We start from the raw sequence: 17,884 nt of genomic DNA on the forward strand, positions 1-17,884 counted from the left end.
ATCCAAAATGCTGCACCATACCAACGACTAGGAAGAAAATTAACTCCATCCCAGACAAAATCAGGACAGCACCTCATCTAGGATCACATTACACAAGACCTTAGTCTTCTCTAAGAAGAGAAGGTGGTCCTAAAACAGTGGACAATCCTCCCCCTAAATCATGAAAAAATATTTCAGCATCATTTCAGGCATTACAATCAATTAATGTTGTCTCCTTTTATGCTTTACATTTGAGAGTCCTTTTAGACTCATGCAGAAATTATACTGAAGACTCATAGCTATAGTAAAGTTGACTTTTGACCCCACTGATTCATCAATGCCATTCAGTTCCACAAACACCTGAGAAAGTACAGCTTAAGAGATCCTTTTTGTGTGAAACTTAGACAAGTACCTTCTTGCTTTTTGCATAGTAGAAGAATAAAAAGAAATATCACATTTAGTGAGTTGAAGTGAAAAAGTAGAAACATTTTACACCTACAAAACCAGCTCAGATTGAGAGAATCAGAAGAACAGCCTTGTAACACTCAGACAAAGACTTCCCCTCCTTGCCACAATATTATATGCAACATAAAAGTAATTTATAAACGCATGAAAGGGTAAATAGATCTGTATCTTCTTTTAATCTCAGAAGAATTCATTTCTGGCAATTAATTCTACTAACTTACCACATAGAATTTGCAAAGCTGACAAAATATCAAGACAGAAATACCAAACCACACATCCTGCCAAGATCTTGCTTCATTTCTAATCAGGCTTGACTTTGCTAGTAAATTAAGTGCTAACAAAGGACTAAAGTTTGTTGCAGGCTTGTTTGTTGGTTTGTGGGGTTTTTTTTTAGGGTTATTATTTCAGAGAGGTGGGGCAAGGAGTTGGAGAAACACGCTATTTAGAAATTCTTTGTTTGATATACGTAACGAAAATTCTGCTTTTTACTCTGACGTTTTCCAAGTTGAGGCTGACAGTCACACAGGAAGTGACCACTACAAGTTTTATTTCCTGGAACTGAAATTCAGAAAATATACCTTATTAGTGGATATTCTAACTCTGCGGGGCTACTCACAGGCAAGGAAAGTTCATCCAATGACCAGTGTCTAGAGTAGTTCAGAGTAAATAAATTAAGTCTTCTGAGCACAAACAAGGCAATAATAATAAAAAAAGCTGTGCATGAAGCATACTCTCCTACTGAATGAAGTTCTGCTCATTTTTAAGATTACTTACTATTCTGCCTCACTACTTATTCTGGTGCACTTTCTCCTGTATTACCAATAGCTCTTCAAAACAAACTGCTCCTGGAACCTTTAAGCACCTGTTGTGCATGACTTGGAACTACACCTGGTCCTCAGACTAAATCAACACACAGCCTGTTCCGATGGCTGCTTAAGAATATCACATATGCTACTGGAAGATCTGTAGAGGGGACATGCTACAGAAATTATTCTGAACCTGCTTTAGCATTTCCAACAGTATTCAAACATCATTGTTTATAGTCATAAAATTCAGGTGTGTCAGATGCTTCCCCCTTTTCAGTTCAATTTCAGCAAAGTAACAAAGAAAAGTCACTTAAATATTAAAGTGATTGAAATGACTAACAATGATAAAACTGAATTGATCTATTCCCTTAACAGTCCTCCATATTTTCTAAGTGGATATAATTCATTTTTTATTAGCTTCCATTCTAAGCCTGAACTATTTTTTCTTGTTATTCCACACTTTTTTGAAGGAGACTTCAAATTCTTCTCCTCACTAGGTTATGCAGACATTTTAGAAACAGAAGCCAGACAAAGTTGTGTGCATCACCCATTTTTGTTGAAAAGCAGAACTGAGTACATAGTAATTTACACATTCTTCTGTATATCAATAAAACTGACTTTCACAAAGTAGAAAAAAATTCTGGAGTCAAACCCATATAGACAGAGTTCTGAATTCATCTCAAGTTTACTCTAGCAGAGGCACAACGCATGCAGTAGACACCAAACCCATCACCCCAAGGCTTTCCAGGCTAAGCAACATGTCTCACAACCAGGTCTACAAGGTTGTTAGTCACTCACCTTCCCTCATTGATTTTTGCTTTGTCTCCTTGGCAAGGGAAGTTCTCAATGTAACCCAGACTGCAGTTGATCTGCGTCCAGTCAGGCTGGCACACAGCAAGGAAGTGAGGGCGCAGTCTGCCTATGGCGTACTTGGCAATGTCCGTCAACGACTGGCTAGCAGCTGCTCCAAAAATGAAGGTCCCAATGGCTTTGTAAATAGTGGCTATGTAGTTATTTCTGACAAATGAATTTGAGTGCAAATTGTTATAAAAGACAGAGAGAGTCTCTCCTAGGATTATCTGAAAGAAAAAGAAGGACAACAGTTAAAGGAAGACAATGACTTAAGTAGTAACAAGAGTAATTTTTCTCTTAAGTATGTAGTTCCAAAAAAAATGTAATTAGGCTCCAGAATCAATTTTCCCAGGAATTGGTAGTAACCATTCCTAAAGCTTTAAAAAACATTTTTTATATAAAAGTAAAAAAAACATTTTGCCTTACCCTGCTTTACGCTGAGCTTTATACAAGTATACTGATTGTCAGAATATTTACTAAAACAAAGCCTTCTCAGAGAAAGATTCAACCATACTATTTAACGTGGCTCTGAACAGAAGCATTTCCTCTAGTTCTAGGTTTTATCCTACGCTGAGTCTTCTTTAGCTAAGTTTCCGCTAGGCAAATTTTCTTCTATTTTGTCAGAAAGTTTGGTGGTGTTTTTTTTTGGTGAAGCCAGAAACTATTCTGAAGGATCAAAATTTGATTTCTAGATGTGAAAGGCCAGTTATTTAAGCAAAGAAACCTCCATGTCTCAAGAAAAAGTTATCTTTAGGGGAGAAAAAAGCTAATGACAAATATTACCGAGGGCTTTCAAAGTATTTTTTGTGTTCGAGGTATATGCATCACAAATATATTAAGTGTTGATAAGAAAACAGACATAACTTCATTTTCCTATAACTTCTGTCTTTTGCAGAAAGCATATTTTTCTTAAACTAAGTGTACAAAACTTCAGCCTCACTTGATATAGTTAATGCTTCACACCAGAGAGGCTGGGCATGAGCCAGCCAGTCCCATTTGATACAGAAGGGCTCTCCTCGTACAGGTGATAAAATGGAAGCAGGGTTGCATACAGTTAGGTAGTTATTAAAAATCCTATAAGGATTAAATGATGGCTCCATCTGTCACTTGAAAGAGTGACATGTCCACGATCCCAGAAAGGCAGAGCATGAGCGAATAAGGCTGTCATTAGACATTGGCACCTGGGCAAACAAGGTAGCTGTTAGTAGCTTTGCACACTTAAGGCAGGCAGACAAGCCAATGAGGGTATGACACTGATAGTTTTTGGATTCTGCAGCCTACAAAAACATGGACTGAAACAGAGAAATAATGAAACATGGACTAAAGCTGAAAAAGCTATATTTCAAGCACAGCGGAAATCAGAAAGCTCTTAGAATCTACCCGTCCCACATAATGTCCTCTTGGCAAAGATAGCTGAAACGAAGTGTCACAGCCATGACAATATATTGACTACTAAAGAATGAATTCCTTTTAAAGAACATTGCTAAAAAAGCTGGAAGGCTTTCTCAGTTGAGGTGATTAAAAAAAAAAAAGTTTGTCAGTGGTATCTGGACTCAGAGTATTCATCTTCAGTGATCCGTATATGCATTAAGAGTAAGACACCAACATTTGCTTCTAACATCTGAATTGAAAGCCATCTTGCCAGAAAAGCCTGATTACACCACTAAAGGGTGGTCCCAGATGTCATAAAGGTAACTTCACTAGCTGAATGTGTATACAGGCTCATATGGAGACTAGATAAAAATCAAGGAAGTAAATTCATTAAGAAGTTCTGTGCTCACTGAAGCCTTTTCCGACTCAAAGCCACCGAGCTGCAAGTGTCTGGTAGGAAAGTACTTTGCTCTGTTCTTCCTTGCTTTTCTGTTTTAACCACTGATAGAATGAAATAAGCGAGATGGACTTCAGCTGTTACCCAGTATGGCTGCTCCTTGGTAATACTGACTACCTGGTTTGAGCATAAACATGTAAAATAAAGGGGGGGATTTAAAAAAAAACCTGCTGCATTTATGTTCTGAAGCACAGTTTTTCCAAGAAAAGGAAAACACGGTAAGTCAGTTCTGGTTCCCAGCCCCACGTTTCTACAGATAAGGATAAAAATTCACTTCAGGAGCACACAAGCTACAGGTTGACCTATATATTGGAACCTAGACAAAAACCCATACCTACGATATGTATACAAGAGACTCAGACTGCTATGATATTCCCTGGTTTTAATCCATTAGCCCAGAAAAACAGCCAGCTGACATTCTGCTTTAGCTGCTCATTTTCCTGCTTTAATTTCTGACATATTCTTGGATAAGTATTTAAACATCTAAAAATCTTGTTTGGCATAAGTTTCAACACTGCTAAAGTTGTAGCTGCAATCAAATTTGATGTCACCCAGCACAACGACATGAGCGGAATCTGAAGTTTTTGGTAGATCTGGGCAGAGATGAAGCCCGTTGAAGGGCCATTGTGGGAATTTAAGTACAGTCCCACAAGATATAAAACAAGCAGCAGTAACTGCTGAGATCCAGCTTTCCACTCCACCCATGCCCAATGGCACGCTCCTGCCACTTCTTGCATCAACACTGATACTTCTTGCATACTCTTCCAGAAGCCTTTTCACCCAAACTAGCACAAAGAAGAAAGCTATTTTCAACCAAGTTAAAGAATTCCAGTAGCTTATCCTGGTTCAGACAAGCCACTGAAGGTGGCAGAAGACAAAGCAAGAGTGGAACCTTCTCTTCTGTCAATAAGGAGCTATCAGGTTGGCTCAGCTGACAGGGTGCAATTAAGTCTCAAGGATACAGAGGCACAAAATGCTTGAACCAATTTGACTAAGCTAGGGGCTGGGGTCAGAGGGAGATCCCAAACTGTCTCACTCCAGGCAATGAACACCGCTGGCAGTTGCAGAGGGATCTCTCCAGCCCTCTGACCAGATGTGAGGAGAGGGGAAGGGGGGCGACAGTCCCCTTCCCCACAGAACACAGCTGAACCACATTAGGTGCAGCAGCAAAGTGAAACCTAGCATTAACTCACACAACTGGACTCTGTTTTATCCTCACCTTCAGAGTAAGTTCAGGAAAAGACTCCCTAGCTACTTATTCTTTGTATTCTAAAGCTATGGTTGTGCTACGTTCTGGTTTGAAGTCATAATATTTTGTTTTGTCTTATTCCAGACCTTTTTACCTCCAATGTATTTCCAATGGCTCTGTGGCAAATAGAAATATTGACTTAATAGGTTATGATAACTTGCCTTCTGAGTAGTAGCTCCCAAAAGAGGAAGGCTTTAGACAGACATTTAACACTCGAGTCTTATTCTTAACCAATAAAAACTTTCTTCATTTCCATACCTTACAAACTGTACAATTAAGTCACCTAAAAACCAAAATATGCCACTATAGTTCTGTGGTGTTCTTTTTCTGTTCTTCACTTATATTTGTTTGGCTTCAAATGAAAACTTTTTAGTTATCCTTACCAGAACACCATTTCTCCTGCTTTAGCAGCAAAGCTAAAGGCATTATAAGTTCGAGAAATCCTACAGAAAATGTTTTATGTTTTAGAGATCTGTATTAACAGACTGTCCCTCCTTCCCACCCCCATTGGAATCAAATGCAATGAAAAAAAAAGTTTAACTTACAACAATTATACTGAAAGGAACAATTATTCCTGCTAACAACTTATAAGAAATGGTGTCCTCTTTGTATGGATACCGGATGGATTCGTCACTACAGAAAAATCCTCTCTGGAAGGGGATACGTCTTGAATTGAGAATTGCAAAAGGCAAGCCAGCTAGCAAAAAGGAATAAAAAATACATTACAAAAGCAACATTTAAACTCTAGTGATTATTACACCCCCACATTTCCAAGGAGCAGTGCATAAAGAGGAAGGGACATGCAGCAAGTCAGAAGGTTATGCGCTTTGTCCAAGGACTGCCTCCTCGTCTTTGCAGCTCCCGGGAAAGACTGCTGAGCCACATGCACAAGTTTGAGGAAGGAGAGAGAGGACAGGATTTCTTTCACCTTCACGTTTGTGGCACGTGAAGCATGAAAGCACTCCGAAACCATGACTGAGTAAACAGTTTAGCGACAGCCACCGAGTTGCTCAATTTGCTGCCACTGCCACAATCACCCACTATTCCTTTACATTGCTGTGAGCAGCAGCTGTCCCCTTATACCTTCTCCGGCCAGCTTCAGAAAGCAGGAGAGCAGAACTGCATTTGATGAAAGCAGAAAAGGGTTGCTCCTCAGGGAGTGCAAGTGCAGAGGGAGTTTTTAGGAAGGAGCAGGGGAAGGATGACAATGTGTGCGTGCAGCCTCCTCACTCCAGGCACACTGGTTAGGTCCCAGGAACAACGTGGTCACTGCACACACCCAGCAGCCTCGGGGCTTGGAGGTTTTATTCCCATTTTCCATTAAAAGAAGTTTGTCATCTTAAGCACAAGATGAAGGCGCACCATGGACTGTGTACCAAGAGACCTTCAACACTAATTGAAGCTAGGCATTTGAATGGCAGAGTTTAAGAGAAGATCGAAAGAGGATATAAACAAAGATTTTTAAACCCTCATCCTCTGAGGCACACAAACAGATGCAGGCACTGCTCCTACAGGGATGAATAACCTCAGAAGGTGGCTACTGTATAGAGGAAGAGATATGGGAGACTACCAAGAACCTTCAATAAGTCTTCTTCAACTTAGGGATTTACAAGTGCTGAAGAGACCTTGATTTTGTGCTCGCAATTCGTCACATACAAAACGCATACCAGTCTGGAGATGGACAAAACAAGTAATTTTGGGGGAAGACCCTCCTTATCTACCAGTAAGGGATCACAAGGATGAAAGACAGGCTCCTTCCTGCCTGCCAGAGAGATGCCACTGTGATCACGCTTCTCTCCTCAGAACCTCTGTGTCAGGGCACAGCCCAACTATTGCTTCCCACATACATACCAGCTACCCCCAGGTAAGTGTCTACAAACAAAAATAATATAGAAAGAACAGAGATGACGACACTGATATAGGGGAGAAAAAGAAAAAATATCAATCAAATAGCGCAAAAAATTAGGGAGCAGGGAGGGAGTGGAGCTCAGAGTTATAGTCAGGCTTTACAAAAATAAAAGAGAACACACTGGATAGTTCTCAAACTCCTTCCCCCTTTAATCTCCACTCAGGAAGCCCTCCAAATGAAGTCCAACTCATGGTCCAGACACAGATGAGGAACACAGTGGTTACACCAATGATTCGCTACAGTTTTTGCTGTTTACATCACACAGAAGTGACTTTTAAACAAACGCTTCAGTTTCAAAACTGACAAGGAAGAATGAATGACAAACCAATGACTCATAAGGTGAAAACTTCCTTGAGGCAATCTGAGTGTGACGCAGTGCTGGGACACAGCTGAGCTGTTCAGGGCTTGTTGTAGGGCCCATCACACAGAATCAAACGTGTTCTGTACTGCTGCAGTTATACAAATCAAAGCTTCCTGCCACTTCCAGGGAGGAGAAGAAACCCTGTCATTGTGAAGAGGAGTTATTTCCAGATCCATGCCAGCGGGACTACAACTGATCTGGCGGTGGAAGCCATCCAGGCACACCAACGGAGCAGAGAAGGGGCAGCAGGACGGGCTGAGAGCCAAGCCAGAGCCTCTCCAAAACACTGAGCCATTCAGACACCAGCCAGCACACTGCCCTGGGAGCTGGGCTGTGCAGTACGGTGCAAGAACAGCCTTTCTACCGGGGGAAAAAAAAAACACTACTGTTCGTTGATCCTAATAGTAAGGATAGATAGCAGGGATTTGGAAGACATCACAGCCCAGCTCTCGCTTCTGCCTTCCTCCATGGTGGTGTTACAACAGCATGTCTGTACATCAGCTGTAGGTTAGTATTTAGCTACCTTGGGCAAGGGAGGAGACAGAAGTAGTGTGCAACCATGAGGGAAGGTGCTGCTTGTCAGCATGAGGCCATGATGCATTTCCAACACCACTTATTCTATAAGAGTGTGATGGAACAAGGAATGATTTTGCCCTACACACGTGCTAACAAAAAGATTCAAGACTTTAGATTTTAAGATTTAAGGGAAAAATTGATTATTTATTTATTTTACAGATTTACTCTTTCAAAGTTGTTAGTTCCAATCACCCCAGTAAAGCAGTTACTCACAAAATTAGGTTCAGCCTAAAGACACAGATCACAGAATCCAAGAAGATCTGAGGTTGGCAGGAACCTCTGGATCCCTTCAGCCCAACCCCTGCTAAAGCAGGGACACCCAGAGCAGGTTGCCCAGGATCACATCCGGGCAGCTACCAAAACCTAACATCCCTGCTATCCTAGTCAGGTGTTGTCACTGGCATCATGTCAGTATCTCTGTATAATCCCTTTTAAAGACCTGCTTTATGATTAATGGCATGAAGACGGCTTATTCCCATTTCCTCCTACCCCTACCTTACTGTTCCAAATTTGCAAGGGTGAGAAGGAGGCAAGTTTCCAGAGGGCTCAGGTTATGTTTTTAAAATGTTTTTTTCTTGCAAAGAGAAGTTGTTTGAAATGTGTGCTCACTCTTCAGCAGTACTGAGATTATGCTCTAATTAGTTTGTAATTGCTTGCAACATTGTCCTACATCAAGAGCATGCAAACAGAATAGTTAAGTAAACAACAAACTTTGTGTTTGCTTTGCATTTTAAGCTACTAGGAACCAGCTAAAGTAAGTTAGAGTGCCCTCTTTCATAGCTTCTTTCCATCACTCGAGTGCCTCAGCTGCATCTGCATTTGTCTGATGTTCCACTGCTTTAGTTTGTTAGACCAAGAGAGTAGTGTAATAAAAGTGTAAAAAAAGAGTAGTAGCAATGAAGAGCATGGTCGAAGAACTTGCATTTCACCCTAGCGCTCAAAACTTCTCTCCAGGCTTAAAAGAGAGAAGGATTCTGATCTTCGTGAACTATAATCCTTCAAGCAATATTACCGAGACAACATACGAAGTATTATGCAGCCATTTGTATCTAGCAGTGGACTACTGAAAGACCAGCAGTAGGTATGAAAATATAGAATGAGCTGTTCCATGGAGCTTTGAGGAAAGTACTACACCTACACCTCAAGGCCACTTAGTATGGGGAAGAATATCCATTAATTATGAGAGTCATAAACAGTTTCCAGAAGTCATAACCGGTAACACTCAAGTAAGAAAGCCAGTAACACTTAAGAAAGCATCATTTCATTGAGACAGTCTTAAAAAGTTTGATATTTACCTACAGTTAATTCAAAGAGCTAAGCTTTGTAACATAATACTGTTAAAAACTTTATACAGTTAGTTTCATAAAGTATTTTTTCTAGTTTCTTCCAACTGTAACTGATTAAAGAAACAATTGCAACAGACTTATCTTTTTGTTCTGAGCATGTCTCAATGCTGAAAGGAGACATGTTCCATTAAAAGCTGGGGCAGAAATTTTAATTTCCAAAAGCCAGCTTACTGGAAGTTTTATCAGATTGATCTAATACTATCAAACCAAAACCTTCAGCCAACAGAACTACATTTGCGATTTACCATTTGCTCAGTCCAAGGTAGTTGCTAATCAGTAACCAAAAAGACATCAAGAGCCAGTAAAGCACTCTCCAGGGTCTATAGCTACTCCCTCAAAACACGCTCCAGACAGCAGGTTTAACTTGCTTCTTTTAAACACACATTGATTGGTTTCACTATTAACTGGTTTAAAGGAGAAGAGAGCAAAGGAGAAGTCAAACTAGAGAGACAACCACCTGTTTCTGGCAAGCAAAACCATTAAGAAAATGCACCGTAACTGAAGGTTTTGCTCTGTTTTACATGACTGAGTTTGATTTAAAAAAAAAATAAACAAATCCCATGTAAACAAGCCTGACACTTAGATTGAAATCCTTTCACACATATATCTTTAGTACTTCTGCAGTGTAAGTACACCTCCCTCCAAGATAACACAAAGACAGGGAGAAAGTACACAGTTCAGCTTTCATACACGCACAAAAACAAGCAACACAACTGGCATAAGGGCTGAACGAGGCAAAGCCTCTTACTGTAATAACTACAAAGCTAGTTAGCCCTGTATTTGTGATAGACTTTTTTTTTTAAACCCTGAAAGATATCATCATTTCAGAGGACAGGAACAGGAAGATTGCTACCATGATGCAAAAGCTAAGTATGAAAACTCCCATATAGGAGGACTAGATATGACTGAAGGTTAAGTGATACTGTCTTCATAATGGCACGACTATCATTAGTGTCAAGGTTGGATAACCGATGTTAACAGAAGTTTAGAGCTGTTGTAGGATAAACCTACCTAGACATGAGATTTCATGAGATTTATCCACTTAGTCTACAAGTTATTTCTCAAGGAAAAGTAGTAAAAATTTCAACAGCAGATCACTGGGGCAAGGGGGGGTGAACCCTACATCTTGCACAATCACACTGCCACACTATGTTAAAAGAAAGGCCCTGCTTTTTCTACAAATATCTATTTCCCCCTAACCAAGCTACAATTTCAAAGGGCAGAGTCTGGCAAATAAAAGAGGGGAATTACTAAAAATCAGTTGGACTCAGTTTTACATGAAAGTAAAAAAAAATAATTGGACTTGTCTCTTAAGTAAGAAGTAGAGATGGCAAAGAGTCCTTAAAGGCTCTCTACTGACTACTTCTCAAATGACAATACCAAAATACCAAAAAGCATCCCTGGTGTGTACTTGTAGAAGTTTACAAGTCAACTGCAGCAGGGTGAAGAAATTGCCTAAAGGGAAAATGACAACAGGTATGTTAAGAGGTTGGGAAAAGGTTACTGGCAGGGTAATCTCAGGGATCAAGTCATGGAGCTAGCGCTATGCAGTGTATAATTTATTAATGATTCTGGCATAACTAGCAGATGTACTGCTGACAAAGCTGGCAATCCTGACACAGTAGAAGATCAAGGTCATCCAGTTTTGCCTGCAAAACCACTTTAAGGACAAGAGAGATGGAGATTTGTCCATTAATGAGTTCAGAGTAATGTACTTGCAGGTTTAAGCTGCTCAGATGAGCTGGGAGCTTGTCATTTCAGCATACAAGAGGGGGAAAATTGTTTCCTATAGCTGTTGTACAACAATAGCAGCAGCCATTAGACAGGTCTTTTCCAAAAGGCACCAGCACTTCTTCATAGAGCTAAAAGCTGACCATTACCATGCAGGTTGAAAGAGAACATCACATTAGGATTGCACAGAGTTATCCTTCCTACTCTCCTCAGGAAGGACATCACTTTCACTTTACATTCATCTACACTGTATTTCAGTAGCCATATTGCTGTCCTGTCTTGACCCCTCAGGTTGTCTGCAATAATTCCTAATATTTTGGTGACCTATGGATCTAAAAAAGAATGTTTTGTAGGTTGGTTGGTTTATGTTGTCTTATTTTTATGTTGTCTTACTTTTTAAATGCTGTTTTTTTGTCTGAGAACTTCACCGTCCTCCTAGTCTCGTTTCCAATGATTAATTGATCAACCACTGATGCAGACCTCCTTAATTCCAGAAGAAAAGAGGTATAATGATGGGATTAGGAGAACAGAGGTGGTTGACACCAGGAAACAATTTCAGACAAAATAGATTTATACCTCAGTGCTTCACTAGTGGGTAGCAATAATCTAGAAAGACAAAGTTAAGACTTCTGTTGAAGAGCTGAGAGAATAGTAGACAGCAAAGCCATCACCACTTTCAGCCTATTAGCTAATGCCAACTTCATTAGTACTGCTTTAAACTAGGAAAGACCTAGACTTCATATGAAAAAAGCATAAATGGTATTTTGAAATTAAGTCTTCTTACACCAGAAATTCAAGACAGTCAAGACAGAAGTCAGAAGTTAATGCTTCCCCTGCATATTCTGTAGAGATCTGCTACTACGTTCATCAGCAAAAACATTCATAGTATTCATTTGTACAACACTAGAAAACCTGCCTGGAAACATTCATTTTGCAATGACTTAGTTGAAACTTCTGAGACTTTGTTATTACTCCTTATAGTGGCATTCTGTGGAGGCTTGTACCAGTATCTCACAGCTCTTTACAGATAGTTAGAATTTTGCTTCTCTTTTTCAATATTAGAACAGCTCCACTTTCCATTTCTTTAAAGAACTTTAAAGTTCATGAGAGCACCTAGGAAGAACCATCAATCTTCGGCTCACCAAGAGCAACTGCTGCTTTTTGTCATTCCATCTTCTCCAGAAAAAAAGCTGTGTAAGCAATTTACTGCCTAAGGCAGAGCAAATGAAGGTGTGATCAGGTGAGCCAGAGGACAGAAGACAGACTGCTCTTTATTTAAAGTAATTTAAGCAAAAGTCATAATTCTCTCTCCCTACATTTCCCCCCACTCCTTTTTACTCTTTCATATGTTTTGTCAACTAAAACCTTGAACAGCTCAAACACACTGACAGCTTGGCCTTCTCATAGTTGTGACCAAGCTTCACCTACAATTTTAAAAACTCTTGCCTGAAGCTCTGTCTACTATTAGCCTGCCAATTATTTTACTCTGGTTCTTACACGGCACCTTCAACACTGTATTAATAATTGCATCTGAAGGATTGAGAAAAGAAGTACAACCCAAAGTCTACACACTTAATAAGCAAGTTGCCACAATTTAAGATTTGCATCTGGTATAAGTGACTCAAGCACAGAATTGCAGTTGGTGCTCCTCTGATATTTTTGCATCCAACTCCAAATGAGCTCTGCAGGGCAGCCTTGCAACAGAAGGGGCTGAAGCTGGTGCAGAGGCTCAGAAGTGGCAGGTGTTGCATCCAATCTCACCTAAGGATTACTGATCTTTTAATCAAAGTGCATCACCCTACACATTACCCCTTCACACAGGGTTATTATGCTGGCTTTAAGCAGAGTATTCCTCAGAATAAGCATGGTTTCAAAGATAATACTCATCTGGAGTATAGAAGGTGAACAGTTAGTGTCAAGCAGAACTCAATACCAGAATACGAAATTCATCAGCACTGCCCAAAAAGGTTTCCAATGCAATGGAAACTACGAGAATAACACATCATTTTCCTATTTGAAAGGTTTTCCATAGAAGAGAAACTTTTGCTTAATAAATAATAAATCTATTCGTTTTAATAACTAGAGACCTAAAAATGAGGTTAAGGGATGCTAATGTGCACTCCAGTGTCAAAATGAAATTTAATTTCAATCAGTTGCAAAAGTATCAGCAGTGGGCCATAAAAAAGTTATGACATGGCAGCAAAAAATGAAACGTGTATCTCTACCAATCCAAGTCTTAGAACAGCTTAATTTCAGTTCCCTGCTTTATCAGTCTTTACCACAGTTGTAACTACATTTGTCCCTTGAGAAAAAAGAGTTAGCCCAGTAAGTGCTTATATCATTAATCAAATAGGAACTTTCAATTGAAGTTTCACTGGAAAATGGATCCTTTTCACAATCACAGCAAAGAAGTTTCACTTCTTTTGTCAGAAAAGAAATCAATAGGTGGCCTATAAAGTATCGTGCTAGTTTGTAGGAAGGAAAACTTACAGCCAGATACTGATGCATATGGTGGAAGGACATATTTCTGAAAACATTAAGCCTAATTGGTCAAAGAAACAAAACTAAGTGGGTTCCTTTTGGGAAGGCTTTGTGATACTGAAGACATCAACCTTTGCCAAACCAAACAAAGACTTTGTTCTGTTTTATGAAGTAAAAGACAAAGTGATGTGGCAGAGGGCATCGGAATTAGGTGATCTTTAAGGTCCCTTCCAATCCAAACCATTCTATGACATAATGTAAATATACGTCTTCAAGGAGCATAAATTGAGTTCCACAGACCCGTGATATTCCTTTCACTCAAAGAAAGGAGCCCCAAGCAGTGGATTTAAGAAAAGCTGCATGAGTGCCCCTGTAGGCAGTGGGTCTAAGAAGAATGAGGACTGGGAGAAGAGAAAATTGATTTGTAGGTCAAGTCACCAGAAAAGACCAACTGAAGGGAGCACATGCAAATAGGCATGGTTAGATCTTGCCACAAGAGAGACATTGACATACTTGGTCATTGTTTCCTTTATGTAAAACTTCTTAACTTCTAGACTTCTTAACAATGGAATATCTATGCCTTACTCATTATTGTACGTTTTGTGGGGGATTTTTTGGTTGTTGGATTCCACACACACACCTTTGAAGTTACTTTATGTTCCACTACAGGCCTATCCTACCAACTGATCAGACAAGACCTTTCATTATTATTATGCAGGAAGATATTGAGGCCATTTCTTACTGGACTCTGAATACAAGTAATCTTTTAGTGCCGCAAGGAACATATTCATAATATTTCAAGCATTTCTGCTTAGATTTCATGAGGCTTTGGGGGCTAAAGACTAGATAACTGGATCAGGAACACCTCTACATTGTTGAATGCTAAGGGGAAGGGCTATAACCACTCTACTACTCAATTAACCATTCATTTTTCACATTTCAGATATGTTTCCCTTTACTTCCATCAACTTCTTACCACAAGTTTTTCTTTCTTGTGAAGAGAAAAAGCTGAGGTTAAGTCCAACTTAGGAACAAGAGTCTAATATGAGAAAAAAGTTTGATAAGTAGGTTTTCTGTGCAAACTTTTCTTTGCACAGTACTAGACCCTACTTTTAGCATCAACTCCTTCATTAAAAAACCTGGTCCTTCCACAAGAGTCTTATCTCAGGATAACATTTTGACTAGATGTGGGATAATCACAGCTACTGTTCAATAAGCCTTCATAAGCCAGCTTTGTCCCTGTTGAAGACATTGATTCAAACATACCACTTCCAAAAGCTTTAGCTGTCCTGAAAACAAGTCTCAAGCCTTCATTGAGACAGTTCAGAGCAAGAATCAGTCTGGATATCTGATTTTCCTGTTCTCAACCTCATCAACTTTCTTCTTTCATTCTGACTAAAAGCAAGATTGAAGTTAGAAAGCATTCAGCTGGAATCCACTTAAAATTCAGTAACTGATATCAAACTAGATCTTTTGCTCCCTAGTTCTATATCTCACCCTAAACCTCAAGTTTTCAGTAAGCACAAAGGCTACTTTTCACCTTTTGGGAGGGGCTGAAGAACTGCCTACAGACATTTCCAGAATTGTTTCCACAACCCTATTCTCCTCCCCTTCCAAGTTTCAGCAGTGAAGTACAATTACAACTTAAATATCCATTGTTTTGATAGGGTCCCAGCAGTTTCAGAGGCAGATTCTTTTTTACTCAGTGCAGAGGAGTTTAATTTTGCTTTTATCCTACAGCAACTTCCATCATTCTCAGAAGGAGGTGTTTTACAAGGAGCTCATCAGCTACGGAACTTGTAAGAATCACAAACTTAATCCAAGCCAACTAATAGGCATCAGTTAAGACTTCTTGCATTAGTAGACCAACACTTAAAAGAACAAGGTGGGGGAATCTAAAACCAGGACTAATAAAACCAGTTAGGGTACTGTGTTACCTACACACAGCAGTAATATACATCTACTACAATGACTGCCTTTCCTTCACTGGGTTATGGGAAACCTGTGTTACTTTATGGTTTGTAAAATGTTCAAATTGAAACAGAACCGATCTGGATAACAGGTATTGTTGTTGGAAATCTACAAATGCTTTAGATTTTGACAGTTATTCTCCCCCTTCCCCCCCAAAAAAAAAACATAAACCATAGGCCAGAAATTATGGATACAATTATATATTCTAATTCCCTGCACCAAGGCACTAGAAGTTTGCTGTGCAAATCCTACAAATGTACATAAAAGCACTGAACTGAAAAGCTTCAGACAACTATTTTCCTCAAAAACTGAACTAAATACTAATGGTAACAATTGTTGTGTTGACCTTACTTTTATTGCAGAGAAATAACAAACCTCTAACAAACAAACATTTAAAGCAAAATTTGAGTAAAAAAGCACATGTACAGGTTCCACAGATATCTGGTGACTTGTTTTAAATGGCTACTTCTACCTTCTAATCAGTTTAATATGTGCAGAGACAAGATGAAACTTCAGGATAGACTATTCTGAATAGTTAGATTTTGGTTCTCTAAACCAGCTCAAACCGTACTAAAATTTGGATACAATCAGGCTTAAAATATTGTTAAAAGAACTACCACAGAGTTAAATTCTTCTTTATTAAAATCATGTGGTCTTGAAAACAGAGCCTCTTTTCTGCAAGCATCTGGATTTTCAGCCTCTGTATCCCATTTTTAAAGGTTTAAGGAATCATTACACTTTTTAAACAACAAAAAAAACAAGTTCAAATTAGACTTATTTCTGTAGAAAGCATACAGAACCAACACTTGCTAATTACAGGTTTGTATACTCTGCTAAAGTGGAAGTCTTATCACAAATACTTATCAGAGTAACCCATTCTGAACAGAAGACAGATTTATTTCTTAGCATTTTGGAAGCCTGTAGTGTTTTTCTCCCCAAAGATAACAATCTAGGCTGACTAAAATGCAGCAAATCCTCATCTCCCATTTTTCTGTTCCTGAAGCAAATAAGATTAGAGACACTGCTAGTTAGAAATTAGCTCCAGATTTTCTGTGCAAACAAAGTAGCCAACTGCAGCTTTCACATGTATATGCCTATATATACATATGGGATTTTGCCTTTATAACCTCTCCTACTGGCTTCAGCTCAGTCACAGTGCTGTAATCCTAGAAGGCATACATTTTACTCCCATCACCAAAGCTCCCTATATATTAGCTACTTACAGAGAAAATGGGCAGGGTGAACCCCACTGTGTAGAGGACAGTGGATGTGATGGTACTGTCATGGAACGGATACTTGATGCTGTCATCATTACAGAAAAAGCCTCTCTGATACGGTTTTATTTTGGCCAAGTTTAGAACACCAAGGGGTAAGCCAGCTGTTGGGGGAAGGAAAACAAAAAACACAAAAAAAGAAATACATATGGTTAAATCAAAAAAAAAAAAACATTATTAAACATGCATGGAAGAAACTAGCAAACATGCAAAACTCAAGTTTCCCAGGTCAGAGCAAATTATCATGCAACATACACACTTAGAAAACCATTTTTACAGAAATTTTATATATCTGTTTCAGAAAGACTTTGATGTTACCCCACCAGATAGAGAAGTTAAGCATAGAACTCTAAGTCCTTTCATCAGACAGAGTTGCCACACACACTGAACCGAGATTATGCTTAAGAACAGCATTTGCCACTCACATGACCAGCTAGTTAGTGGCCTTCTGTGCCCTTTTGTGCCCTCTCCACCCCATGACATTGGCTCATATCTGAATTACCAGCCTTGTTCTACACACTAATCTGGTCAGTGTTTACAGAAAACAAGGGCAAAAAAGGTACTTTTCTTTTGAGTAGGGAAGATTTCATGCAAGTGTTTTTCCATGCAGGTAAGGAGAGCGAGAGAACTTCAGAGACACCAGCAGGAAACATGGACACTTGGAATGGACTGCATCTAGCAGCAATGAGGTTTTTCACTTTACAAGTTGCATTTACATGAATTTGGTACACTTTAGAAGACTTCTGCATGCAAATAACAAAAAGTTTTAACATGAAAACAGAGACTCAGGTCCAAATGACAGCTCTCTGAACTTACACTGTACGTATAACACATTAACTTATTTCCTCTCCAAAGTTCACTTCCAGTACACTAGCAGTCATACCCTAAAGAAGCCATCAAGATGTCTGAAAGATACATTTGTCTGGACTTTATTTCTGTCAAAGTGAGAATTAGCTGGAGAATAGTCTTTGCAGGAGCAGTCAGCTTAAGAAACTCAAGTTTGCCATTTTACTTCCTAATTTCCCCCTTTCCTTCGGTCCTCTGAAGAAGTGGATC

At 39.3% G+C, this 17,884-nt stretch overlaps 1 protein-coding gene across 2 annotated transcripts in view; it reads right to left on the reverse strand.

Moving 5' to 3' along the window:
* Positions 1-17,884, reverse strand: part of PLPP1 (phospholipid phosphatase 1) — a 61,149-nt gene that overhangs the window by 29,246 nt on the left and 14,019 nt on the right. The window contains exons 2-3 of one of the 2 annotated variants that reach the window (XM_080574620.1): positions 5,725-5,876; positions 2,049-2,329 (exon numbers count right to left, since the gene is read on the reverse strand). In XM_080574620.1, the coding sequence (XP_080430746.1) occupies positions 2,049-2,329; positions 5,725-5,876 (433 nt within the window). Of the gene's footprint in view, positions 1-2,048; positions 2,330-5,724; positions 5,877-16,777; positions 16,933-17,884 lie in introns of both variants that reach the window. The other variant, XM_080574619.1, reaches the window with a different exon arrangement.

The sequence above is a fragment of the Anser brachyrhynchus genome, assembly GCF_964034855.1.
Source record: "Anser brachyrhynchus genome assembly, chromosome: Z".
NCBI lineage: Eukaryota > Metazoa > Chordata > Aves > Anseriformes > Anatidae > Anser > Anser brachyrhynchus.